This window comes from Vidua chalybeata, chromosome 16 (genome assembly GCF_026979565.1).
Source record: "Vidua chalybeata isolate OUT-0048 chromosome 16, bVidCha1 merged haplotype, whole genome shotgun sequence".
NCBI classification, from domain to species: Eukaryota; Metazoa; Chordata; class Aves; order Passeriformes; family Viduidae; genus Vidua; species Vidua chalybeata.
In genome coordinates, this window is record NC_071545.1 from 9,258,078 (window position 1) to 9,285,634 (window position 27,557).

The window sequence follows — 27,557 nt, forward strand, 5'->3', positions numbered from 1 at the left end:
TTGTGGGTATTTGCTTTTGGTTTTTTTTTTTTCTTTATAAATTGCCAAAATTTGATCCTACTATTGCAAACTACCAGAAATCCTCTGTTGTTTGTATTATTCCACTCCCAATTTCATTCCCTTTCAACAGTCAGAAGTAACTAACTGGGAGGAAATTATTAGATGTGTAACAACAAAATCTGTTGTCCTCCAGAAAACAAAATGGTTGATGTGCTCTCTGATTTGCATTTGATTACACATGTAGTGTCTGTAGCCAATGGAGGATAAAATATAAGGACAGGAAGGGAAGGCTCATTTGCAGGGTGCTACAGAGGCCTCCCTATGCCTTTAGCTTTTGTTTAGTCCTGAGAATGGACTGGAAATTCCTGGGCTCTATGATTTGAGGTGAGATACAACATCTAATGATACACTGTCATTTTGCTATGATTTATTTCCCTTTTTGTGCCAGAATAATCTGTTTGATACAGGTTTTTTCAAACTGTTAAAAAGGGAGCTCTTAGTGTTGCCTTTCTATTATTTTATTTAGACAGGTGGAACTCCTTATACCTGTGTAGTTTAAACAATGTGAAATTATCCTCTAGCAAAGGCACTGTGAAATAGCAGAATTTCCTATCAAAAAAGCACCATCTGGGCCTCTGCACTGTAGAATCACTAAGATGAAAAATGGTGAAATTTGGCAGTGCTCTTGCTTTATAGCCTTTGGAGTTTTTAGATATAGCTGCTGTCACAGAGAGAGAGGGAGTTTTTGGCAAATGTAACAAAGTAAGAATAGCATTCTTCAGAAACCATGGAGACAGTGAACTCTTACAGCTTATAAAGTATAAATAATTATATAGCCTGTTTCTTAATTACTGGTCTGTGGGATTTATTAGAATCTCATTCTCTTCCCCACAGATAAAATTTCACTCAGATTAGAACGAGTGCTGACAGAGCCAGGTGTAGTTACGATGGGTCAAGTCACGACTTCTCATCTGAATTTGGACAGACAGAATTTCATTTGAACCTCTCAGGATGGATGCAAGGCAGTGCTGCCAGGGGTGAGTCAGGGTATTTTCAGGTTTAAGTCCAAGGATATCTCTGTTACTCCTGCTGATGGACCTAACTCCTGTGTGGGGACAGCTCAGGGCTTTGTAACCATTGGGCCTGGCCCTTAGTGTGGGAGTGTTTGATACAAGTGTTGGGTCCTTGCTCTTTCCTGTGCCAGGATAACAAGGTAATGAGGCTGGTAGCTTGTGTTATAGTTTGAGTTTTCCTCAGTGTTAATTAGTTTTTAATTTGGAAAAGGTCTTGTCATTATAAGTGATGTTGCACAGGTGAAATTAAAAAAAACTGGTGACCCGACTGCCACCCCCTAGGGACAGCCTGTGCTCAGCCCGTCTGTGTCACACATGGCTGATGTGAATAATCTTGGGTACACAGGCTTCCTTTGGTGCTCAGGAGAAATGTCTCTGTGGCCAGGCACAGAAACATTTCAGGGACAGAGGCTGAGCTCAGCTGTGACAGGGCAGAAATGCACTTTTCAGAGGGGTGTTAGTACCTTGCACTGCCTGGGCAAAAGGGCCTGTGGGACTGAGCAGCCCACACAGTAAGGAGCAGTTTGTAATGAGTGTTCCGTGCAGCCTCCTGCACACGCACACACAGAGGCTTGGAGACTGTTTAAACTGACTCTTTGCCAAAACTTTTCTGCCTCAGCAGGTTACAGGTGATGTGCTGTGTGAAGCCCGTTCAGGTCTGCCTACCTTCTCTCCTCCCTGAACCTCTTCTGCTGCTCTGCAGTCAGCTCCCTCTGTTCTCAAAAAGCCCCACATCCTGCAAAGGCACTGAACTGAGGGTGTGAAACTTGAGCAGCACTAGAGGAGTTTATTCATGTTTACATGTGTATGCTGTTATTCCTCAGTACTTGTAGGCAGTGAATGAAATTTTTAGCAAGATTGTGCAGTGCTGCAGCCTCCCACAATAAGAGTGCTGAAAGGCTGGCACAGGTTGCCCTGAGAGGTGGTGGGTGCCTTATTCCTGTAAACATTCAAGGTCAGGTCGGACAGGGCTCTGAGCTACCTGATCTGGTTGAAGATGTCCCTGTTTCTGCCGGATGGCTCCGTGTCTCACAAACAGGATGGGACCCTGACTGGTTGCAGACTTAGGATTTCTTATCTGGCCGTATCATACGAGCAAAAAAACAAGAGACACAGGGAAATAACAACATCCATGCAAATCCAGAGCAGAGACAAGATGGCAGCTTATGCAAAGCCTTTTTCTACATATTCTTTGAACCAATAGTGTAAAAGAAAAGGTATAAAGTCATTATACTCTAACCATTAAGAAAAGGACCCACGTGGGTTTAACATTAACAAAAGGACTTCTATGAACCTCAAGCAATACACAATAATTCATTATTTAAGATTGAAACTTTTTCTATCTTTGCAAAGCATATATCTAGGACTTTTCACATCTTGAACTATCAATAAGTTCTTGTTCTTTCTTGTTCCTTATGATAAATATAAATGTATTCACTTGGTTCTTAACTTCCTAGCTTCCCATGAGAAGGTTTTGAAATTTCCCAGCCTTTCTGAGCTTTATGTCTACTTTCTAAAGTCTTTTACCTTTTTATATTCCAACACCTGTTCACTGCAGGGGGTTGGAATATCAGACCTTTTTTAGACACTTCCAACCCCAACCAAACCATTCTTGGCTTCCATTTCAGCAGCTCCTTGGAAAGAGAGCTGGCACCACCGGGTGCTGCAGGGACAGGCTGTGGGAGGTGCCAGGGGAAAGGGTTGAATGATGCTGTCAGCAGGGCTCCAGCAGGTTTATTTTCTCTATCCTATTTAAATGAGTTGCCACAAGGACAGAATTAAATCAAGCTGCATTAGGGCTTTGTGGCCTTACCATAGAGAAGCTGGAATTTTTCCTCAAAATACAACCCTCCAGTTGTAATTAAGTGGTGAAAATAACATTAATTCTTTAAGAAAACTCACCAGACTTTCAGGCAAAATGCGGCCAGAGACTTCCAGAGGCACGTTCATGGAGCACCAGCAGCTGAGGTGTGCTACCACCCGTTTGCACAAGTGTACTGCCGTGCTGATCCCTGTGCTATACGCAGAAGAACAACCCTCCAGCCATAAACTGCTGACTTTTGACTTTGCAAATTCAGGGAGCTCTGGCTTTGCAACGGACAATTAGAATCTAGAACTTTTGTTAGGCTTTCAGAGGGGGTGCCCGGGCGGTGCCACACGTATGGGGCTGGCGGCTGTGCTGCTCCGTGGCATCCACGTGGCAGCGGGCGCGGCGCGGAGGGCCCGGGCACAGCTACTCCCGCCCGTCCGTCCGTCCGTCCGTCCGTCCCTGGGTGCATCGCGCACCTCCAAGTGCCGCTGCTTGGGAACGGGCTGAAAAGGACCCTCCCGCATTTTATTTTTCGGGTAGAGGGGGTGTGTGGGCAGAGCGGTTGCTGGAGATGGAAAAATGTGGGAGAGACGGGGAAAAAGCTGGTACGGAGTAAATACGTTGCCAAAACACTAAAATACCAGGGCGGTAGCGTGGCCGAGCGGTCTAAGGCGCTGGATTAAGGCTCCAGTCTCTTCGGGGGCGTGGGTTCGAATCCCACCGCTGCCAGCATTGTTTTTTTGCGCCGCAGGCTGGCGCCATCGCCCTCTGGCGGTAGCAGCGGCCGGGAGAGCATTGTGGGTAGGAGGAGGCGCCGCGTCCCCACGTGCCGGCCCGGGGGCCACCAACATGGCGGCTGCCTGACCGCTGCCCCACCGACACGGGGAGCGGGGGAGCGGCGCCGCCGCCGCCGCCCGGCCCGCACACAGGTACGCGGGGCCGCGCTGCTTTTGCGCCTCCCGGGGCCGCCCCGGCGCCAGAGACCCTGCGGGTGGTGGCGGGGGAGGAGCGCGGCCTGGGCTGGGGTGGGCTCTGCCTGTCTGGGGAGGACGGCGAAGCCGACACTGCGAGGATTCGGCACCGCGGGGGCGCGGGGCCGTAGCGCCCTGACAGGACCCGGCACGGGCCGGGGCGCTTGGAGGCCGGGCCGGGTCCGACCGCAGCCGCGGCCCCTCGCCTCCCGCAGCAGCACCGGGGGTTGCCGGCCGGTCCTCTGGGGGCTGTGAGCGGCGGCCCCGCCGGTCCTACCGGGGCCCGCAGCCCCGCGCTTTCCGCCGGGAAGGACTCGGCGCACCCGCCCCGAAGTGCAGCGGCTGCCCCTGCGTGGCACCGGCTCTGCGGGGCCGCAGCCCAGCCCAGCCGTCCCGCCTGGGGGGATTCGCTGCGTCCCCGCGGTCAGGGCGGCTCGGCTCGGCTCGGGCGGCTCGCTGTGGCCTCTCCGCGGGGCCCTCCTTCCCCGCTCCCCTGCCCTGCCTGGCTGCTGTGTCAGGAGAGAGCGGGCGGCAGGGGCGCGGAGCCGCGTCCGGCGGGGAGCGCTGCCCGCGGGGAGCACGGCACGGGCACCGCGACCTGCCCCGGGAGTGTCACACAGCCCCTGGCAGCACGGGCCTGGCACGTCCTGTGCTACACACGGGGTGAGGTGGTAAAGAAAGGTTTATGCTTGATGCATAATCTGTTAAACCCCAAAGGTTTGCCTCGGTGACATCACCTCCAGAGAGAGGTCCTGGTGCAGAGGAGCCCTCTTGGGTTCACTGCCAGAAGATGACTGTGCAAAGATGCTTGCAGGCGAGGAGAAAATGAAGCAAGTAATTGGGTCAAAATGGTAATTGCGATAAATGTATGGAAGGTGCTTTAGCTTCTTTTTGCAGATTCCATTTTACTGTGTGCCATGGGCCACCCTGAGCTAGAGGGTTGCTCAGAGCCCCTTCTAGAGGAGCCCGGGTGCCAGAGGTAGTTGTGGTAGTGATTCAGGAGATGGCACTTTTCCCACGGTGCTGTTTCAGCATTTATACTTTCAGGCACTGATCCAGAAGGAGTTCTTGGCCTTTCTTTGGCACTGCACGATTATATGAAGAATATTTTAGGTTTCAGTGTTAGCACTTTGGGGGTCCATTATTACTGACCAATTTAGGTAAAAATGAAATACTGGAGCATTTCTTGCAGGCCTAACTAAAAGTCTGTCAAATGATGTACAGGTTTGCAATTTACCTTCTTGCAGTTACATATAAGTCTTTGGTAGTAAAATAGAATTAAATCTCTAATACTCAAATGCCCTTCTAAGCTCAGAGGGAGATGCAGGATTCAGTTGCTTCATCACTGATTTTTACAGTTCTTTAACCACAACATTTTTCTTCGTTGGTTCTACATTGATGGTGTTATGGGCAGCTAAAGAGCAATTTCATGGATTGGTCCTTGCATTGGTCACTTCGCAGGAGAAATGAGAAGATTTATATCTCTTGCCCTCCTGCTAGCTGATAACTCACGTTATACTTTGATTTGCACCTTAAAGGAAAGTCCTTAAAACAAAAAGGTTCTACCAAAAGAAGTTTGAACCTGCTGACCATGTTTGCTGTCTCTTAATGTTTGATTCCATTCTGTAACTCTTGTGGTATCATAAATATATGTATATGAGAAGTGTGGAAATTAACACTACGTATGTATGTATCAGACATAAGATTGTGTCTGCATGCCTTCATTCTGATTCAGAGGATTTCTTCTGGTTGCATGAGTATTATAAGTTGTACTGGGACACACTGCTTCCTATTTATAGATGTGTCAGTCTCACTTTCCAGTAAAAGGATCTGTAGTCATGCTTTGTCTTGACAGGACTAAGAAAAAAATGTAGTTTTTGTAATACAGCATTTCCCCTGAGTAGTGACAGGTGCATTCCCAAGGAGATTTTGTGTATAATTGCATAGGCAGTGTTCAGTGAGGGGCCAGAGACCAAGTCCTTCAGGCTGAGTTTCTCTGTCCCTCCTTAGCCCAGGAGGGTTTTCTCTTCTCAGAAGTGAAACAACTTTCTCAGAAGAGAACAAGCCTAGCAGATGCTTGGCATGCAGGCTGTCAGGAAGGGAAGGGTGGTTCCCAGTTCTCTCAGGGGTGTGAGGAAGGAGGGTTTAGACCCAAGTGTCCCACCTTTTGGGTGTTACCACATGTCCTCACACATCTTGGGCATCCTCCCACCATCAGCTCTGAGCTGAGAGCAAACTGCAGTTGTTCCATGTCTGCAGAGCTGTCAGGTGTTGGGCCACCCGGGGACGTGAGCGGGGAAAGCAAAAATGGAATTGGCAAACCTTATTTCTTTAAAACATATTAGTGTGTATTTCTGGGAGGAACTGGGTGCCTGATCACAGAAAACACTGATTTCAGTCAGGTATCACACACTCAGGGTTTTGCTCACAGTCCAGCCTGTGGTTAAGGTACTGGCTTTTTGCTGTGAAGGTGTTTTGCATTTCTACAAAATTGCTTCAGATAGGAATCTGAAATACTGAGACATAATTTTTTAAATACATATGTATGGTACAAAGACCCTGGGACATGCTGGTGCATAAAGAAATGGAAAATGCCAGCTCAGTATTGGGAGGGGCACTTTTTTGGTAGCAGAGAGTCTGTAAGTGAAAAATACGGAATTATATTTCTTGGCAGAATGGCAGAAACACTATAAGCCTGAATGGATGTTAATAACATTTGTATCCAGAATGTTTAGCCTCTCTGAAAGGTTTCTTAGATACCTGTGTGTACATTAGTGTGATATTTGAGAAGCCTGTATGTCAACTGAAATATACTGAGCTGCCTAAATTGTGTGGTGGCTTGAGTATTTGAAAAAAATGCCGTTGTTCTAGATGTAACATGGATGCTGGGTTCCTTCTTTCCCTACTGGTTCCCAGCTGATCTTGGATGCTGCTTGTTTCTCCTTCTCTTCCTCCATAGGAGGTCCAGCAAAGAAGCAAGGTGTCCTCAAGGAGTAAGGACAATGAGGGAGAGTTCCTGAACACAGATCTTGTTTCTTTGCCTGATCATCTTTGTTGCTAAAACTTTCCTTGGTCAGTTTGCGAGAGGTCTTATTTTTTTTGTGCTTATCATGACCTGTACTGGCTGATTAACATAACATTGTTGCAGTGGCATCCTGAATAATTTGTAAATCCTTTTGTTTGATTTCAGCAGGGAAAAACTATTGTTGATTCAGCTGAGAGATCATTTTTTATTCAGAGGTCTGAACCAAGCACGACACTGACTCCAGCACTGGATTGAACTTAATGACCTTTTGTTCCAGAGTATCCAGTCCTCAGTTAATATCAGAGTCTTATTTTCATTGGAGTTGGTGTAGTTATGAAGAAAAATCTGCTGTTCTGCTGTTCTGCTGGTTTCAGAGGACTCCAGGAAAGGCTGAGCAGTGTGTTCTGGAGCTCTCATTTAGCAGTACAGTCTGAAGAGTGGCAGGTCAGGAGACAAGGCTGCAGCTTGTCAGGGACATGAAATCAAAGTCATGGTATTCCCAGACTGGAATATCCAAGACAGTGACCCTGCAGGGCCAGTTGTGGCTGGAAAACTGCTGCTGTGTGGTACTGTTACACAGTGTAAAAAAGATACACTTTATGCAAGTGCAAAAGGCTCTTTCCCTCCTTAGGGTACTAGTTCAGGGCTTTCTTAGTAACTGTAGCTTTCATAGAAGTTATAGCAGTTTACCTGTTTTTGAGACATTTGCCTGTCTCTACAATTTTGTCACCTTTGGTCAAGGTTGTTGAGTATCAGGGACCTGTTCATGCAAACACATTCCTTCAAAATACAGACTAAACAGACTAGCACTGAAAGGAGCCAAGTTAACTTGAACAATACTCTAGGCTGCATGTGGTATGTGACACAGATGAAATGATTCATATGACATTCCTGTTTTCTTTCAGATTGTGCCAAGGAATAAACCAAGAAAAAGCTTTGTTTTATCCTAGCATGGCAAATGAAGAAGATGATCCAATTATACAAGAGGTAAAAGTGCATTGTGGCAACAGTGATTGTACATGAGAATTTTTTATTATTTTTATTACTACTATTCCCAGTATTCCTACATTACTGAAACAATGTGTCATCAACATCAGTGGCTGTCTTATAACCAGTGGCTGGGGTTGTACAAAGAATTATGTCGTGTGGGCCAAGTGTATGGCTCATGGTATCTGTTTTGTCAGAATAGTCTTGTCCATGTTGGCAGATGCAGCTCAGGTTTTTCACCCTTTGTAATCTGTCCATGGCAGAAGAGAAAGTGGGGAATTTGCTTCTACCATTGTGTCCTTCCAGTGAACTCCATTGCATGTGAGCTGAAAAAATTGGAATGGCTTTGAGGATCTGTTAAAGATGAATCTACAGTGTACATGCCTTCTGCTGAAGTAAGGAGTTGTGTTCTGAGTCTGGGACTTCTTTAAAGGACTGTTGTGTCCCAAGAAATAGCCACAGTGTCTTGTCACTTGATATGTGAGTTTACACACCAGAAGCACAAGGAAGGGCAAATCCATAGAGGTGAAAAGCCATGAGAAAATGAGTGGCAATTGTCAGGAGTGTATCTGAAATGGCAGCTTCCATATGTCTTATTGATGAAACATCTGTGCATTTTCCGTTCTGATGGCCAAATACAAGTATTGAACCAGCTTGAGCATGTGGGTGTCTCTTGTCTAATTTAGGAAGATTTTGATGTCAAAATACCAGTAAGGAACTTACCTTTCAGTCGTGCTGCCAAACTGAGAACTTCCTCCTCTTTCTATAATTGTGATAACAGATTTGCTTCAGATCCTTGGAGGAAAAAAATTCCTCTTTCGCATTCGTTTGCCAAGTTTCCTTAGAGAGGAAAAACACAGTTAGAGCCATTCTCTGCTGCCTCTTTGTAGTGGGATTTTTAGGTTTGGTTTTTAAAAAGGCCAGCTGCAGAATTTCATGTCAAAGTCAGCAGAGAGGAAACTTTTGACAGGAGAGTCACAAATCTATTTTATATTAGAGTCCATAATGAAAAGCTAATATTGTCAGTATTTGAGCTCTAAGGGTTATACTTTTATTACAGTTGGCATCTGATGAAGGTTATTTATTTTCCTTTTTAGATTGACGTGTTCCTGGCCAGAAGTCTACTGGAGAAGCTCTATCTGTTTCAGGTATTTCAGTTAACTTTTATGCAGTGATAATTTGTTTAAAATAAATGCAAAGAGCATAACTTAATGTTTCAGTCTGCCAAGGTTTGGGATATAGAGAACCTGTTTGGGTCTCAGTTTGGAGGCAGGAGTGAGGCTGGTTGGTGGTGGGGTCTGTGGGTGTTATCCTGGCAGCTTTAGCAGGGTGCTGCTGTGGCTGGGAGATCTCACTGGGATACCACACTGTCCTCTCAGCATTCCCAGAGGTTAGAAGAGAGACCCATGTAGTTAAACCTGGGTCTGCTCTCCTGATCAGCAATGTGACCTGTACTTTCTAAGGTAACATTTACTTGTATACCCACAGATATTTTACTTCTAATAACTCTACTGAGAGTTAATGCTGAGGGATAAGGTTTTCTTTTCCTGCTGGACTAATATGTTACAGGTTATTGTGGTGTGTGAGGGGCAGGAAGGGGGCTGTGAAGTGACAAAAGCAGAGGGCTGGGAGGAAAACAACAGACTTTCTAGGTCATGCTCCTAAATCCCCTGATGACTCACAAATATGTCAATTAATGTCTTTTCATGGTGTCTTGTCTCTGAGATCTGGCAAGTGGATCTGCATGTGAGGGGACAGGGGAAATTGAGTTGATTTCTGTGAAATTCTTTGATCTTTAAAAGAAGAGGGTGTATGAAAGGATCTGTTTTCCAGTATCCCATTCGCCCAGCTTCCATGACCTACGATGATGTTACACATTTGTCAGCGAAGATAAAACCAAAGCAGCAAAAGGTTGGTCATCATTTGAGTCCAGTCTGTAAAAGTTTTTTTATGATGTGCAGAATATACTTAAGAAAAGCACATTATACTGTTGAGCTGTTCTAGCCATGCAGCTACTTGCAGGACCAGATCTGTGTGCTTGAAGGTATGAAGAGTCTTTTACTGTGTCTGTAAGGTAGAGTTTGGAATAAAGGTTTTTAAATCATGGTGGGAAAGCCACTATTTTAACAGAAAACAGAATCACTCAGGGAAACGTAGTTACTAATAGCAATTCAGTCTGTGGATGCTTGTGTGAAAAGAGCTTGAATGAAAAGGTCTTTACAGTATTCAGAGAAGGGTTGAAGAAGGATTGAGCCTTGGAGCCATCTTCTGTTTCAGTGTCAGTGCAAGTCTTGATTTCTCTCTTGCCTGGCAGTGAATCATCAGGAGTCCTTTTGAAATCATGGGGGCAGTACAGGTAAAGTATAGCCAAAACCATAATCATTGCACTTGCTTGCAAATGTATCCCAGAACTCTGGCTATTATTTTACAGTATCTTACTTTAAAACTGCAGCAGTAGATGTCTGTGTTACTAGAATTTCGTTCTGGGAAATGGTTAAGGGAAGTGCTTTGGTGAACTTTGGAGATTGAATGCATGTTGTGTTCATGAAGTCTTTTATTAAATTCAGCAAACATTTGCACTGTAAGTCCTGTGCAAACCTTTGTAAATATGCTGTCTCATCCAGGACTTGAAACTAGTTCAGTTTATGAATAACATAAAGGGAAAGAAAAAATAAGATGGTAACTGTGATACACAAATTTACAAGGGCTTTGACACACCCTGAAGAAGACTATGCTCTGTATTGTCATAGTACATAAATAGAAACATTATGCAGGAGGATGCTTATTTTTGGACATTGGTCTGAAATTTAAAGTTGAAGTGGGAGGGAATAGTTCTTCTTATAATTAAAGATTTGGAGTTTGTTACAGTGCTCTGACAAATGAAAGTCAGGAGAAACTGAAGTCAGTGCTGAGTGCTGCAGTCTCGAGTTAGCAGAATCGAGGCCTTTGCTTCTGAAGAGGAGAGAGTTACTTTGTATTCTTGGTGGCCAAACTAGAAGGAAATCATTTTATGAGGGATTCTGAATGGTTCCTTGGTGATGGGGAGGCTTGAATGAGGTTGCTTGTGCACCTGATCTGTGCTGATAAGTAAATTAGCCTGATAGTGTCATGGAAGGAATCCAGAAAAGTGAGTGTGTATTTCAGGGCTGCCTAAAGAACTCTGCTTTTTCTGATCCCATTTGTGTACATGGGAGTTGATTTATCTCCAGGTTGTTGTTTAAATGACCTCACTGTACCAAGCCCATCATCACCCATGTGCTGTTCAGCTCTGTGTGAGATTTGTCCTGTGGATTTGAATGATGCTGCTTAGGTACTTAAATATGCTGTAAACCTGTGAAAATGTTAGAAAGTGTGGGGTTGGGTTTTAATTGATATGTTTGGGGTTGTGCCATGGTAATTAGCTGTCTTTCCCTGATGTTCTTTAGGTTGAACTCGAAATGGCCATTGATACTTTGAATCCTAACTATTGTCGCAGCAAGGGAGAGCAGATCGCTCTCAACGTGGATGGCACGTGTACAGATGAAACAAGCACCTATTCCTCGTAGGTGTCCTCTTTACCTGCCTTTCCTTTTTGGGGTGAGCACAGATATCTGTGTGTCCACCAGTGGCTGTACATTAACAGGGGCTGCTTTGGACACTGTTCTGTAGCAAGTATTCTTGAGAGTAACCTACATTTTTTGGGGTGGATCATGACTTCAGATTTGCAGACAGAAGTGATGGATATTTTTCTGGTACAGTTGTTGAGAGTCCATTTTGAGATTTGGTGCTTTCAGACTTCTGGCACCTGCATGCCACATTGCCTGTGGAATGCCATCTCACTGCCCTCTGTCTGCAGGAAGCTGATGGACAAGCAAACTTTCTGCTCTTCCCAAGCTGCCAGTAATGTTTCCCGCTATGCAGCTGCTGTTTATAAAAAAGGTAGGTTTCTCTTGCTTAACCCTCCCATCAGGGCAAAACACTCATTTCAGTGTTAAGATAAGACCTATTTGATCTTTTTTTTGGCCTAAGTTTAATTGTCTGGTGGGTCTTTAAAGAAAGAAAAAATTTCTCTTATCAATGTCCGAAGAGTCCTTGAGTAGGTCTAGCAAAATTGTAAATATCATTTAAGAGCACCCTGGGTTTGTAGATGCCTCCATAATCTTAACAGTTCATGGTGGCCTGAAATAATACACACTTGTAGCATGAAATTATCATTATTATTTATATTGCTTTCTTAATCTAATTTTGTCTGTCTCATTTTCCTGTTCTGCACTTTTTGTCCCTCTCTTGACTGCACAGGCCATCACAGAGTTTTGGCCTGGTGGTCATTTGAGATGGCAATATGTAGATTGTTTTCAGTGATGACTATTTTACTAGGGGTCTTCTGGACAATGGGTCAGGCCTGTGCCAGAATGTGGCTCTCTACAAGATCTGGTTTCAACACAAAAGGCAAAATAACAGAAACAGGTCTTGGTCTTTCATATTCCCTTGAAATCCTGAGCACTGGATGAATTTTTCACTTCAATCCTTTTTTACGTTTTGCTGTATTAAATATTTATGCTCAATTGAAGCTGTGGCTTTATGGAGGCAGGAAAATAATGAAAACTTGTGTCCTTGTGCAGTGGAAAAAATCAATTTTAACCAACATTAATTCTCTTTTTCAGGTGAACTTCACTTGACTCCACTACATGGAATTCTTCAGCTGAGGCCAAGCTTCACGTACTTGGACAAGGCTGATGCAAAACACCGAGAAAGAGAAGCTGCTAATGAAGGTAAATTCTCCACAACTGTGTTTTCTTAGGGGAGGTGAGATACGAGTTCTCTCTATAATGTGACTGATAAGAGTAATTCTGTTTTGAAGGTGTTTATTCTAACAACTCAGTCGTTATTAGGCCATTTCTTAGATTGTTTCACTGAATTTGTGGGGCTTTTTTTACCTAAATGCTTTTATGAGCACAGTGTGGGGAATTAGCAGAGGGATAGGAGGTGCTGAGTAGTGACAAAGGGTGGTGGTGGGGACTGTGTCTCCACTGCCACTGGGAAGGTCATGGCAACAGGATGTCCTGTCACAGGAGCAGTGTGGTGCTGTCATACATGGCATAGTTTGGCAGACTGGGGTTGAACCCCTGCATATGGAGTTGTCAGTGTGCTTTCCTGCATGGGCCCCCAGACTGGCTTTGGCTCTTTCACTACAGTGGTATGTTTATTTTTGTGTGTTCTGGCAGGTGGTGATTCATCCCAGGATGAAGCTGAAGATGATGTTAAGCAAATTACTGTATGTCCACATTTTCCTTTTTATGCTGGTTCAGGCAACAGTTCACAAGAAAGCCTGACATTTCACTTCAGAGTGAAATGAAAGGACAGCAAACCCCAGCTAGTCCTGCTGACCTGGGCTTGGGTGGGGGAGGCCAGGTGCAGTCCCAGGCATAAAGATGACACTGAGAGCAAGGGGTGATTTGTTGGAGCTAGGGTCCCTAGTTTGGTACTGATACACCAAATCAGTAATGCAAATGGGTTTTTTCCAAGGGTTTAGGGATGTTTTGAATGGTGCCCAAATCTTCTAGGTCCGATTCTCCCGGCCTGAGACCGAGCAAGCTCGGCAGCGACGTGTTCAGTCCTATGAGTTCCTGCAGAAGAGACAGGCAGAAGAGCACTGGGTTCCCCTACATTATTATGGCTTGAAGGTAGGTGTGTGCTGGCTCCTGAAGAGGCTGACTGGGCCTGAAGGCTCAGCCAAGTCCAGAAATGTTTTTAAATCTGGGCCCATGGGAATCAGGGAGTCATCAAAAGAATGAAGAGGAGGTCTGTAGGCTGGAACAGACCCTGAAGTGCTCTGGATCTCCTGCTGGATAATGCTTTGGGGTCTCCACACTTCAAAACCGAGAGCTGGACAAATATAAAGGGGGGCTCTGAGTGTAAGAATCACTTGGGCCTTGGATTATAAAGTGGATTTTGTGAAAGACTTGGGAAAGCCATTCAGTCAGGTGTGAGAAATCCTGTTTGGCTGACTTGTCCATGTCTGTCAGGAGGTTTTAAAGGCATAAAAAGGGAAATGTTCCCACATCACATGAGCATCATACAAGGAAGTGAAACCAGAACATCAGGTAGTGAGGTGGAACACTTGAGTGGTGGAATGATGACAGGGTGGTCATGGTTTGAAATGAGAAATCCAGCTCTCTGGCATTTTGTATATTTTCAGTATGTGATAATGACTCTTGTTTTTTCCCTATTTCCAGGACAGCCGTTCTGAACACGAGCGCCAGTATTTATTTAGTCAAGGTCATGGCCTTGCTGAAAACACAGAATTAATTAAATCTCCCAGGTAATGGTTTGGTGATTTCCTACAGAAATGGCATTAATTAGTTGGGATTGTTTTCAGAGTAATAAGCAGGTATATTCTTTAAAAATCTGCTCTTTGAAAATCCTGTTCATGACAAAAGTTGAATTGTTTAAAAAACACAGAAACAAACTAGCTTTCATCTTACTGAGGTTGCTTTGTTTCCCTGTACCCTTGAGATTAAAACCTCTTGTTTTTACTCAGGGTTGTAGCTTGTTGTACATTATCACAGCCCTACATTATTTGGACTGTGAATACCACAAAGGAAAATTAAAACAAAAGCTTTTTCTGGGTAATGTAAATTAATACTCTGAAGCCAATAACTTCTATTGTTAGCAAATGTTATTAAACTTCCCTTTGTGATTTGTGGGGACAACTGAAACTACTTGAAAGATGTTTGTGTCTGTTTCTTGGTGACTGCAGCTCTGCAGGAGCCTTCCATAATGCAGTCAGTGCTTGCCTGTCACCTGGGACACCCATGGCCCATGTAATAGTGAAGTGGCAGAATCTGGCTCTGGTAAAGGTGTTGGCATGTTTTTCTTGTAAATCAGTAAATCAGCGATAGGTGTTCTGAAGAGTCTTTTGGATCTGATTCTTTCTCACAGACATTGGTAATTGCTTGGATGGGACAGAAATTTTGCTTTTTGCTGGCCTGATGCGCTCTGTCTGTGGGGTTTCGTATGACCCTGTTGATGGCTGTCAGAGCACCTGTGTTTAATGTATTTCCTTGTGCAACTCCTCTGTTTGGACACCTCTGCTGTACAAAAGAGCTGGGATTCTGACTCACATTTACTTCATACTCTCACTTTGAGCAGATGTCAGTAGCTTTTACTAGTTCTGAGGAGGTGGGAGTGGAAGGGAGAGCTCTTTTCAGACAGATGTTTGTTTTGTAGATTCACACAAGCAGGTTTACTCTAAGTGAGAAATTACTGTACTTAAACCTGGCAAGTCCCAAGACAAGCATTTTAAAGAATGTGTTTTCTTTTCTTCTAGTGAATATTTAATGATGCTGATGCCTCCAAGCGTAGAGGAAGAGAAGTAAGTGTTTGTACATAATGTTCAAAGTCCACGTTGGCTGGATTCTCCTTTTCATGGTCTGCAAATCTGTTTATCTGCAGTGAGAAACCAATGGCTCCAAGCAATGTGCTTTCTATGGCCCAGCTGAGAACTTTACCCCTTGCTGATCAGATCAAGATCCTGATGAAGAATGGTTTGTAGCTTTTGTAATACATTTGCACTTCACTTTGTGACTTCTGGTTGCCTCAGATAAAGTGCCTTTCCCTGTATTACCAGTTCTGTCACCCCACTGGCTGTCTGACAGACTGTCTGGCTCTCTGATTGTCTGAAGAATCTAAATCCTAAGCCTTTCCCTAAAAAGAGCAGTGACAGCTGATCTGACTCTTGATACATTTGCCATCAATTTACTCTTAGAAAAATTTCTAATTTGATGATAGCTTTCTGGATACACATTCAGCAAGTATCTCCTGGAATGCTGGGGTCTGAGCATGTACAGCCTGTACTTTGGCATTTTCTGTGAAGTTTTTAATGTTACACACTTCATGAGTGTCACCTAGGAATTTTATTTTGTCTCTTCAGGATTACTCTCTGATGAGAGCAAATCCTGAGGATTATGCCTTAGGAGCGTCCTGCCTTGTGAGGTATCTCTGCTTATAGATATTGCCAAAGACATCTTTTTTAAAAAAAATGTTATTTTATTAATACATTAATTTGTGACCAGTTAAGCCAGTCAACTCTGCTGTAACACTAGCAGATACTTTGAGAACACATGATGCCTACAGCACAGGGGGTTAAAACTAAGGCTTTATTTCTTTCCCCAAGACAAATCTTTGCCCGTGCACACTCTGAATCCCCGTTCCTGGGTGTGTGAGCGGTGTTTGACTCTGTGTTTGCCTTGCAGTGAAGGTGATGCCGTTCTCCAACCTGCTGGGTCTGCTGGGCTCGGGCACCGACCCCACGGCCGTGCTGCGCTGCGTGCAGCAGGTGGCGCTGCTGGTCCAGGGAAACTGGGTGGTGAAGAGGTACGGCCCGGCTTTGTCCCCGGCACCGCCCCGGGACCGCCCGGGACTGCCCCGGGACCGCTCCGGGACCGCTCCGGGACCGCCCCGGGACCGCCCGGCACTGCCCCTGGACCGCCCCGGGATCGCTCCGGGCGGGCTTTGTGTTCCCGCCCTCGTGGCCCAAAACACCCGCGCTCCCAACTCGCGGGTGGAACCTTTGGTTTCATGCTGTCTGTGTCTCAGTGCAGACAGCTATTCCGTATCCAAAGGGTTGCTGTGAAAGGATAATGCCTTAGTACCGGTCCCAGGTGGGATTGTGGCTGAGCAGTGATGTAATCTGTGTTTGCATCTGAGTTGTGACAGGTTTTTGATGTCTGCACTCATGTTCTTTTGTGAGAAAGGTGTTCTGAGTTCTTCCAGAGATTAGCATCAAGTAGAAACACAGAAAATTAAAACAGTGTCAGCTATAGTATCTCTTAGCAAAATTCAGTCATGTAAGGATCTCTGTGGTGTCCTGTTGTTGTTCATCAGTGGTGCTGCTCTTGTCAGCTGAAAACTACCCTCAACAAATCAAGCATGGGGGTTATTGAGTGTACCACATGAGCTGGAGCCTGTATCATCTTCCTGTGTATTAGGATAGAGCATCCTATTGGGAATTGAAATCTAAAATGCAGTATGATTTTTTTTTTTTACCTGGGTGGAGCCCTGCATGCAGAGATTTACAGTCTCTGGAATAGCTGTGTTAAGATGAATGGCATCAGCTGCCAGTCCAAGTATGTTTCAGCTATTGTGGTACAGGCCTGTATTAGCAGTGTGACCAGCTTTTACAGCAACCCTGCTGTCCCTCCAGCTGTCACAGGAGGAAGCTGGGAGCAAGTTAAAAGACAGTATGTTAGCATTCAGATTATTCTTAGGTCGTAACTGATAATCAGGTAATCAGGTTATAACTGATTCTTTGCTATTAGTCTGAGGAGGATGTGTGGATCTGTAGTGGATGAGGTGTTTAGGCACAGAGCAGCACACATCAGAGCTTTGAACAGAGTGGGCACCCATTTCTTTGGCCTGGGTAGGATCAAGATCATGAACCTGAGTTGCTCTGGGGCTTTGGAGAGCCTGGTAACACAACTGGCCCTGCAAGCAGACAAGGACACAGACACAGAGTAATGTTGGTCTTGGGGCTGTTGATTCAAGGATGGCATTTTGTAATATTGTTCTGTTAAACCCTTGATTGCTGAGAAGGAAATAAAAAACTGTCTTGCCCATACATCAGCATTTTGGCTAAATGCTGCCTTCAAGGCTGCATACCAGGTTAGCCTAAGCTCTTCTTAGGATCATTCTGGTCTTGTTTACATAGATCCAAGGGAGGGTAGGCTTTGCAAGAACAAAGCAGAGCTTGTAGCTGTGTTGCACACACCTGCTTGCCACAAGGCTGTGCTTTGCTGGTCTAAGCCTTTCTGCACTAGTGTAATTGCAGTGGTGTAATTACACCAATGTTAATGCCTTTAATGAAAACCACGCTTTGGATAAAGGTATAATTTAACTGCAGAACAGGGAGGGCATGTTTGTTATGTTAATCTTCACTAATGCCATTTTTCTGGAGTACCTAGTAACTAATTTCTCTTCCTTTTTAATTAACAGTGATGTTCTGTACCCGAAAGATACTTCTAGTCCCCATAGTGGAGTTCCTGCAGAAGTGCTCTGTAGAGGGAGAGATTTTGTTGTAAGTATAAAAGTGTTTGTTGCTTTTAAAGGAAAACACAGGTGGAGCTTGCCTGGGAGGCCACGGCATTGCAAAACTCTTCTGCTGTACTGCAGTGAGGTGTTTCCTGCAAGGAAGTTGTTTGTGCTTTAATCCTGAAGGTGTTGTTACAAGTCTGCCGTGGGAGTGTTGGTGTAGGCTCACTTTGTGTCTGCCTGGCAGGTTCAGATCATCTGTCATTAGCAGCATTCATCCCTTTCTAACACATGCTGTAGAGCACTATCACATTGCCCCCACAATGTGGGGCTTGCAGAACAGCCAGGACTGGATAATGAAGTGCTTGTTTCTCCAGCTCTATTTCCATGGGCTCAGGAGTGAGGGCTCAGGAGGGCAGTGTGGGTAAGCCCTGTGCTCCCTGAGCATGCACTGTTGATCTTTAAAAAGGACTTTATTCCCTAGGGCTGCTAATCAGTGAAAGGACTTTGTTCCCAGGCACCTTTTGTGAGCAGTAGCTGCACATGGAAGTTGAAATGAATATGGGTGTTTTAAACACACACACATAACCACAGCAAAAAGGAACAACCTCTGCTTTGTGTTTATTTTCACTAACCATGGAAAGAATTAAGTTCCTAAGTGGTTCCTAAGTTCATAATCAGTTTATGACTTCCACCCCACCAGAGCAAATCTGATGAGTGCACAGCTCTCATTTGTTTCAGTTAGACCTGACTGTTTTTGCAGAATTTGTTCATGAGGTTTAGCTCTGAACAGGAGAATGCTCTGCAAGAGACTTTAAGGGTATTACAGTACTACTGTAAGATCAAACTGATGGTGATTGAAACTGACTTTTCCTTGTCTCTTGATGTCTGCCCAAGACACTGCCATATGGAGACCTGGATTCAGGTGTGACCCAGTGACACAAGTGTTTAGGACACAGCAGATTAGGTGACACGTCGTGTGTAAAGTTCAGGGACCAGAATTATTGTGCTCAGTTAAGTAAGGGATACTGTTTTAATATTCAGGATGAAAAGATACATTATTTTTATTTGGATTATGTCAAATATACCTTCCATGAAAAATTGATTAGTGTTGATCTTAAAGGCAAATAATTTCCTGATTAATACTACAAGAAGGAAAAAGTTTAAATGTTAGAAAATAGAAAGGATCAATATTTCTTGCTTTCAGACAAAGAGAAATGTATGGTTTTAAGACTCAGAAATAGTATGTAATGGTGTATGGCATCTGTGGAAAAGATGTGTTCTAGCTTAAAAAGTAAACTTTATTTCCCTGGATATATTTGTGTAAAGTAATTAATAATTTCAAAAAACATTTATGGACTTCCTGTGCTTTAAAACAGAAATGCCCTGTGCCCTAGAGTTAGTGGATTGGGTTTGTTTGCTTGTGGGCAGAGAGAAGGAGGCATGGATTACGTTGTGGGCCAGGAAGAAATTGTCAGTAATGAGATTCTGGGTTCTTAACAACATCAGAGTAAAAGAGGCTGTAGCTTGTTTAAATGGAGACAGGAAGAAATGAAAGGTCATGTTCAGTGTTCTGCCTAAGTCCTGTCAGCCTGCCCTCAGCAGCTGCCTCTCAGGATTTGGACCTCAGGAGCTGCTGTGCAGAGCACCTGGCTGTCCCCTACCTGGGGACAAGTGTGTGAGTGACAGAACATCTTGGCATAACTGTAAGTGCCTGTGATGGGGGTGGAAGAAGGGAACAGGCACTTTGTAGGGCTCTGTGCTGCTGAAGGGCAGCAGTTGTCAGCCTCCACAGGCCCCTGTGTAAGAGTGCATGGAGAGTGTCTCTAGGTCTCTAGGCTGTTGATGAGGAATGGGAGAAGTAGCAGTGGTTTGTTTGGTTTTTTTTGTTGGTTTTTTTTGTTTGTTTGTTTGTTTTGGTTTTTTTTTGTTTGTTTTTTTGGTTTTTTTTTGTTTTTTTTTAGTTTTGAAACTAAATGGAGTTTGAGTTCAAGAGATTCCTCATAGCTTTTGTAGTCATAGGTTTGCCAAGGCACACCATGGACTCTCAAAGCTTTTGGGCCTGTGTTCATGGCCGTTTGAGGACAGAAGGAGCCAGGAGATGTTTTTCCTCTAGCTAGCTGAGAATCACTTACTTCTATATTCTTGAAAGGAATGGGGGTTCTATTTTTGTGGTAACATCGTAAACAGGGTCATTGCTACTTCTGTAAAGCTACTGCTACATGCAGTTATTAGATTTTCCTCTTTTGTTCCCTTCCTAGATGTGGAAGTTCACACAGGACCGCTGGGTTGTGAGAAAGGAAGTAGCAGCGGTTACAAAAGTGAGTGGATTCCTTTTCTTCCTAAATCCAAAGGTGTTGATAAGTTGGCCAAATGTTGCTGGGCATTGTGTGGGTGTAGATAGTGGATGCTGCTGCACACCTTTCCTCTCACAGTGCCTGCTTTGCTCTCCATTTGGGACAGGTATAGCTAATACTCTTTCTAGAGAAAAACATTCTGAGCAGCTCCCCCAAGTTTCCACAGCTCCAAGACTGGCCTTGTAGCTGAGCCACTGGAATGCATCACGTCCTCTCCTGTGTTTCAGTGGAAAGCTGGGCCCAGTTTGAATTGAGCTGACTGAAGGTGCTTACACAGCCCACAGTGGCTGCTCTGCTTTGGGTGTCTTAAGAGCAACTCTTCTGTTGGCATTTGCCAGCTACAATATTGAGTAAAACCTTTAAAGCAACTGAACATTCTGTTAAAAGTGGCAAATGAATGAGAAATATTAAGTCAAAAGGACAAACCCCAAATTCTTTAAATGCACTAAAATTATAAAACACGAGTCAGTTTATGCACAGACCATCTATTTTTGGAATGTAAGAACCACTGCTACATAAAAGCTGGGCATGTGTAAGTGCAGCATGTCTGGCCTGCAGCTCTAAAATAAGATTAACATTGTAGAATATGCTTCTCTTTTCCATAGAGCCTTTTCATCTCAGTTTGGAAACTCCCTTTTCTTTGCAAAACATGCCATGAGCTATTTGACTCTGAGGTGATTAATCACCACGGCTCTCTCAAGTCCTGGGCTTTTAACAGTGTGTGAAAGTGTTGTGCTGCAGAGCAGGATGAGTATTTCTGACTTAGCTGGGTGTGTGCCCACAGAGGTGCTCCATACACACCAAATCAGCCCAGCTCTCCTGTCTCATGCACAATGCTCACTGCTGCATCTGTCCTGTGTAAACTGACTTCCATGTTATTTATGCTTTTTTTCTTTTTCTTTTAGCTTTGCCCAGAAGATGTGAAAGACTTCCTAGAGCACATGTCTGTGGCAAGAATAAACAAAGGTTGGGAGTTCATGCTCCCTTATGATGAAGATTTTGTTAAGAAGCATCCAGATATAGTTCAGAGGCAACAGATGCTGTGGATGGGCATTCAGGCCAAGTAAATAGTTTACTGTATTTTGGGGAATAAGCTAAAAACAACTCTTTAGTACAAAGGTACTGTAGACACTTAGAGATAATCTGATCTGTATTGCCTCCAAGTTTCTCCCTCACAGTGCCCAGGCAGAGGTGTGGTGGGAGGTGTTACTGCATCACTCAAGTCACTCCTGGTTCTTGGCTCCCTGGAGAGATGGAATGTTCTAGCTAATGGCTAAAGCTGGCATGGCTGCATGCAGACAGAACAACTGAAACTGTTCTGGAATATTGTGTCTTTGTTTTTCAGATTAGAAAAGGTCTATAATCTCTTAAAGGAGCACTTGACACCAAAGAAACAAGAGGCACAATCAGGTAAATGGAATTGTGCTTGGATCATGTTGAAGCACTTGCATGTATTCATCTGCCCATCCATATTCCTGAGTGATGTTTTGGAGTTCATCTCTGGTTTTGAATGTGGAGACTGGTTTTGTTTAATGTATTTTCTTTCTTACTGTTTCCTCTGGAATATTTAAGACATGTCTTGGTCTGTACTAATGTCACTGAAGTTGGGGTGACACCAGCTCCTGTGGCATCCCTGTAGCAGAGCCAGGAGGAGTCTGTGGCCCTGGGGACTCGCTGTGTGACACTGTAAAATCAGCTGGTTCTCTTACCCATTTGCTCATTTAAGGCAGTTTGTGGGGTGTAACCAGTTCCTGAAGGGAGGACAGACAGAGCCAGGGCACAGATAATTCTCACCTCTCAATTTAATATTAATGCAACTTAATGTGAATGAGGTGAGTTTTTATTTCTCTGATTTGCACTAGGCTCTCTGGTGTGCTTGAGGGCCAAGCAATTACTGGAGAATGTAATGGCAGGAGGCTGTAAGGAGATGTGAAGCTGTCTGGTTTTGACATCCTTCTCCACTATGGCTGGCAGTGAGAGTATTGAAGTAGCTGCTCCAAAATCCTAAAAGATTGTGAAAACTTGAGATTCCAGAGTTTTAACTGGACATTTGGCTCAGTGCCAGACACTGGAGCAATTGAGGAGTGTAAGCAGAACTGACAAAGGAGTATATGAATCCATTTCAATACCCTGTGTCTTATCTGCTCAGAAGGATTAGGTGTTGGGTTATTTGGAGAGGATTAGTGAGCCTAGCAGCAGAGAAGGTAACAGCATGTGTGCTGGACCTGCCTTTGCCTCAAACACTGCACTCCTTGCTTTGGCAAGGACTGGATTCCTCTGCTGCCAACATGCCCCTCCCTTTCACCTTTGGGTGGCTGGGTGTGGAGAGGGGAAGAAGTGCAGGATTCCATGGGAAAGAACTCCTTCCTGTCCCTTTCTCCCCATTACTGGGTAATAACACTAAGCAGAGGGTCTCAGCCTCTTGTGCTGTGCACCTCATGCTGCAGGGCTGTTCAGGTTCACTGTTAACCTTCCACACTCCTCCCTGTACCTGGTGACATCCTGGTGCTGCCCACCAGCCACTAGAGAATCTAAAAGACAAAAAGAAGAGTTGTTGGACAAAGATGTATTTGGGTCACAAGCAGAGATGTGTAAGCAGACTATATCCTGGTTTCCTGAAATGTGGAAAAGGTCCTGGTGATTGAACAAACACACTTTGCTTTGGATTCCTTGACTGGAACACCCTTCCCCAAGCACTTGGCTTTAGAAAAATAAACACACACTGCCCTCAAAAAACCAGCAGAACCCTCCAATGTAAAAGCTAATCAACAGACTGGGTTTATGCCTTAGATTTCATAAGCATATTATGTTTCCTGGTTTTATTTCACTATGAGCCCTGCTGAGATTTATGGTACCTTTTGTTTCTTACCAGCTCATCCGTTGCTGGTTTCTGGGGAGCAAAGGGTCAACATGGCTAAAGCAAAAGTCAAGCAGAACTATGGGCAGCTGGAGAAGGAGTTCCAGAAGCAGAAGGCAGAGATGAAATCAAACGAGAGCTCGGCCAAGACGGATGTTCCCAATATCCGCATTAAAGAGGAGCCTGTGAGTGTGGAGGAGCCCATGGATACCTCAGCCCACGAGGGCCTGAACAACGGCCTGGTCAACGGCCTGCACCCAGCCCAGGGCTCCACAGACCCCGTGAATGGCCACCTGCCCGGGGGCTGCATCGACAGGGTCGCCCAGGAACTGAAGGCCTTTGTGTCGTCCACATTTAAGAAACAATTTGTACTCACCCTGAGTGAGCTTAAACGGTTATTTAACCTCCACTTAGCCAGTCTGCCTCCAGGACATACCTTGTTCAGTGGCATTTCAGACAAAATGTTACAGGACATGGTGTTGGACACTGGCTGCAAACAGATTTTGGTGCCTGTAAGTATGGTTTTCCCTTGGTGTGCTTTGGGGGCGGGATGGGGGCTGGGGGGGGCAGTTAAACATCTGAGATGTGAAATATTTGTGTCCTGTGCTGATGGACCAGAAGGACAGATGTGCTCAGAGTACCTGTCTCGATATTGGATGTATTGAAGCTGCTGGAATTCTGTCTGGGGTCCTGCTTCTGGCAGGCTCTGCACTCTGCCCTGTTGTCCTTGGGGCTCCATTTCCACATCCAAGGTGTGCCATAGTGATTTGCTGTCCCAGCTTGCTCCTGTTAACATGATCTAAGGCAGTCCCAGATTCCCATCAGCTCTCCTGGAATTGCACAAGCTCCTTCCCTTGGGGACGGGGACCCAGCTGGGAGAGGAAAGGTGACATTGACTGCCTGGGAGCAGCAGGGCACACCCAGCAGAGCCTCTGGGAAGCGACAAAGCCCATCTGCAGCAGGTTTCCTTGGCCTCTCTGTTTCCTCCTAGGCTGTGCAGAGGTGTCTGTTTCTTTGTCTGTATGGAAAGGACGGGTGTGATTGCGTGAGACAGAGCAGGGCTGGGAGACAGTGGATTGCTTAGGAGAGCAAAGGGAATCTGGCATCATGGGAAAGAGCCTAAAAGGAAATTAATTTTACAAGACATCTGGCACTGCTGATTGGGTTACAACCAGAAGGAGCTTGGGAGCAGCTGCCTTTGGGGAGAGAGGAGAAGGAACACATGAACTGCTCAAAAGAGCAGGAAGCAGGAGGGCTGGGAGAGCCTGGAGCATGGGAGCTGCTGGGGGCAGCAGGAACGTGTTCAGTCGTGTGCAAAGTACATGTTGTGGCACCTGGGAACCGAGTAACAGCCTGGAAATGTCACTAGGGAGAGCACCAATTGTGGTGCTTTCTGCTTCCTCTCCTGGCAGTTTCCAAGTCCTGGGGTGGTGCTTGCCTGGAACTGTCTCAGTGCTGGCCAGGCTCTCCCCTGCACCTGGTGTAATGTGTGCCTCTGCCATGCTGATGGTAAACAGCTGAGGTCATTCCTGCTCTGTTGCTTGGGACTGGGGCTTGTTTGCTTTGGAAATTTGGGGATTTTGAAAATCCACGCAAGAAGTGAAAGAGAGGTTGTTTATCTTTTCAAAAAGCAAAATAAAATCCTGCTGAAGAGAGGCGGCCAGGAACTTCCTCTGTGTGGAAAACCCTGTCACAGGAGACCTGAAGAGGTGCAGAAGTGGTCCCTGGAATGTCTCTTCAAGAGACTGTTTCACGTTTTAGTTCTGCTGACTCAGCATTTACTGCAAGATGTGAGCTCTTGTGGATGAGCCTGTACTGCTGTCAGCAATGTAAATCATTGCCCCTGAGCCTCCCCTGATGCTCTGTGCAGATGGCAAAGGTGCTGGGGCTGGGTTTGCTCTTTGCATGGGCTCAGACACTTTGGTGTTTCTTGATTGTTCCCCTGGACAATTTTGTCAGAACCCAACAAGGGCGCCTGAGCTCAGGGAAAGCCTGGAGGGTTGTTCAGCATGGGATTTCATAGTTACTCATTAGTTTTCTGTAATTTGAAGTGCTTTGGTGATAAAAATCAATGATCTGAGGTAATTAAAATGATGTTCTTTGGCGGGTGAAGACACTTTTGGCTTGACTGCTTACCTATTAGAGAAAACATGTGGCTGAAAATGGCAATTGAAACCTTACCAGGGGAATGCAGGATCTATTACAGAGCTGATCAACAGCACCCGGGGTGTGAGATACACAGTATTTGTGGGGAGCCAGGAGAGGCCACTCCAGCTGCAGCTGAGGCCGTGGGGATGCCTGCAGGGTGCTGTGCTTGCTGTCCCTCATCAAGTGTGAGGGGAAAGCACAGGTCAGGAAAGAGCAAATCCTGAGCTGGTGCTGCCATGGGAGAGGGTGAGGAGAGGGGATAGAGGAGGAGAGGAGAGGAGAGGAGAGGAGAGGAGAGGAGAGGAGAGGAGAGGAGAGGAGAGGAGAGGAGAGGAGAGGAGAGGAGAGGAGAGGAGAGGAGAGGAGAGGAGAGGAGAGGAGAGGAGAGGAGAGGAGAGGAGAGGAGAGGAGAGGAGAGGAGAGGAGAGGAGAGGAGAGGAGAGGAGAGGAGAGGAGAGGAGAGGAGAGGAGAGGAGAGGAGAGGAGAGGAGAGGAGAGGAGAGGAGAGGAGAGGAGAGGAGAGGAGAGGAGAGGAGAGGAGAGGAGAGGAGAGGAGAGGAGAGGAGAGGAGAGGAGAGGAGAGGAGAGGAGAGGAGAGGAGAGGAGAGGAGAGGAGAGGAGAGGAGAGGAGAGGAGAGGAGAGGAGAGGAGAGGAGAGGAGAGGAGAGGAGAGGAGAGGAGAGGAGAGGAGAGGAGAGGAGAGGAGAGGAGAGGAGAGGAGAGGAGAGGAGAGGAGAGGAGAGGAGAGGAGAGGAGAGGAGAGGAGAGGAGAGGAGAGGAGAGGAGAGGAGAGGAGAGGAGAGGAGAGGAGAGGAGAGGAGAGGAGAGGAGAGGAGAGGAGAGGAGAGGAGAGGAGAGGAGAGGAGAGGAGAGGAATGTGGGGCAGGCAGGATTTGGTGCCTGTGCCGAGCCACTCTCCCATCCCATGGGAGGTGTCTGTGCAGGACTCTGGCTCCTGAGGATCTACAGCCATTTCCTGCAGACTGGGGGGTGGCTGGCTCCTGCCATGGCTCCCTTCCCATGGCCCCTGGAGTGGCAAGGTTCTGCCCAAAACTTGAGGATATTTTTGAGGCCTCAGGAAATGATGTAACTGTTGTGTGCGTCCTGCCTGGCTGTGCTGCCAGGAGGGGAGTGCAGCCCTGCACTCACAGAGAGCCCTGCAGGCTGGTGCCAATGCCAGGCTCCCTGAGAGGTGAGATCAGCAGTTTACCTTTAGGATTTCTCCAGCTGATAAGTTTTTTTCTGGCACTCTCAGCCCCTTCCATCTGGTGTAGCTATAGCGTGAGGCCGCCTGGCAGTGGCTCAGTGCTTGAGTGAGGCACTTCCCAGAGGCCGGGGCTCCTCCCTGAGAGGTTCCCTTTGAACGTGGCAGCCCTGGGACCTGGGGCAGCATGGGGTTCATCTCTCAAGAGCCCTGCACTTGCTCCAGGAGCTTAGAGCAGGAAAGAGCACAGGGCAAATATTTTAAAAAGGATTTTAAGGTAGCAGAGAACTGTATCAAGGCGAGGCTGGGGAGATCAAGGTGACATAAACCAGCAAAGGGACAGCAGATGGCAAGGCAGTGAAGCTGTTTGTGCTGTGTTTCTCTCTGAAGAATCCCTGATGGCATTTCCCACTCCCAGGCCAGGCTGTGTGACAGGAGCAAGCAAGCAGGGAGCTGTTGGCTTGCAGCAGTTTGCAAGGAAGGCTGGCTGGGAGGAGGAGATTCTGTGCATTTTTCTCCCCAAGTACTGTGTTTGTTTGGAAGCTGTTTCCTCACAGAATGGCTGGATAAACACAGCTGTGTTTCAGCCCTGTGGCTGAGGCAGGAGGAGTTTGCACTCTGGGCTGTGCTGGCTCACTTGTTGAGCCCAGCAGGTTGTGCCTGGGTGCTCCCAGTGCCCTGCTGCTCTTTGCCATTCCTGCTGCAGCTGTTGTATGGAGGGAACCTGGAGTATTTGATTTTATCTCCGCTGAAAACCTACAAGAGAGATTATTCCTCAAAAGCAAGTGTCCTTATGGGAGGAGAATTATGTCAGGTGCTGTGAGCCTAGTCAACCTGAATCCTGGCTCAAAACCAAGTGTAAAACCTTGTTATATCCCAGCCATTTGGACTAACCTGAAAGTCAAAGCTGCTAATCCCACTAGGCAGCTCCCACTGGACAAAACCCTTCCCCTCTGCAATAAGATCAGAGGCAGAGCATGAAAGGAAATGCTGATCTTTTCACTCTGCAATGCACAAGTCTTTTGGCTGGTGAGGGAGGTTGGGAAGAAAGGTTTGGTTTGTACCAGCAGCCAGGATTGAGGGATGCTGGAACAATTGGGACTGGCTTGTTAGCTTT

The 27,557-nt window shown here is 45.9% G+C and overlaps 1 protein-coding gene and 1 non-coding gene across 3 annotated transcripts in view; both read left to right on the forward strand.

Annotated features, from left to right (window-relative positions):
* The first annotated feature begins 3,530 nt into the window (after positions 1-3,530).
* TRNAL-AAG (transfer RNA leucine (anticodon AAG)) lies at positions 3,531-3,612 on the forward strand. Its single transcript has one exon. It is a non-coding gene; the product is annotated as a tRNA-Leu (tRNA).
* A 92-nt stretch (positions 3,613-3,704) lies between these two features.
* Positions 3,705-27,557, forward strand: part of POLR3E (RNA polymerase III subunit E) — a 29,096-nt gene continuing 5,243 nt past the window's right edge. Inside the window, exons 1-18 of one of the 2 annotated variants that reach the window (XM_053957626.1) lie at positions 3,705-3,812; positions 7,785-7,866; positions 8,964-9,014; positions 9,700-9,777; positions 11,292-11,407; positions 11,702-11,784; positions 12,510-12,617; positions 13,071-13,120; positions 13,410-13,529; positions 14,082-14,167; positions 15,176-15,220; positions 15,301-15,392; positions 16,101-16,221; positions 17,839-17,920; positions 20,136-20,195; positions 21,137-21,294; positions 21,577-21,641; positions 23,104-23,600. In XM_053957626.1, coding sequence (XP_053813601.1) covers positions 7,831-7,866; positions 8,964-9,014; positions 9,700-9,777; positions 11,292-11,407; positions 11,702-11,784; positions 12,510-12,617; positions 13,071-13,120; positions 13,410-13,529; positions 14,082-14,167; positions 15,176-15,220; positions 15,301-15,392; positions 16,101-16,221; positions 17,839-17,920; positions 20,136-20,195; positions 21,137-21,294; positions 21,577-21,641; positions 23,104-23,600 — 1,848 coding nt within the window. In that variant the 5' untranslated portion in view covers positions 3,705-3,812; positions 7,785-7,830. Of the gene's footprint in view, positions 3,813-6,906; positions 6,927-7,784; positions 7,867-8,963; positions 9,015-9,699; positions 9,778-11,291; positions 11,408-11,701; positions 11,785-12,509; positions 12,618-13,070; positions 13,121-13,409; positions 13,530-14,081; positions 14,168-15,175; positions 15,221-15,300; positions 15,393-16,100; positions 16,222-17,838; positions 17,921-20,135; positions 20,196-21,136; positions 21,295-21,576; positions 21,642-23,103; positions 23,601-27,557 lie in introns of those variants that run through there. The other variant, XM_053957627.1, reaches the window with a different exon arrangement.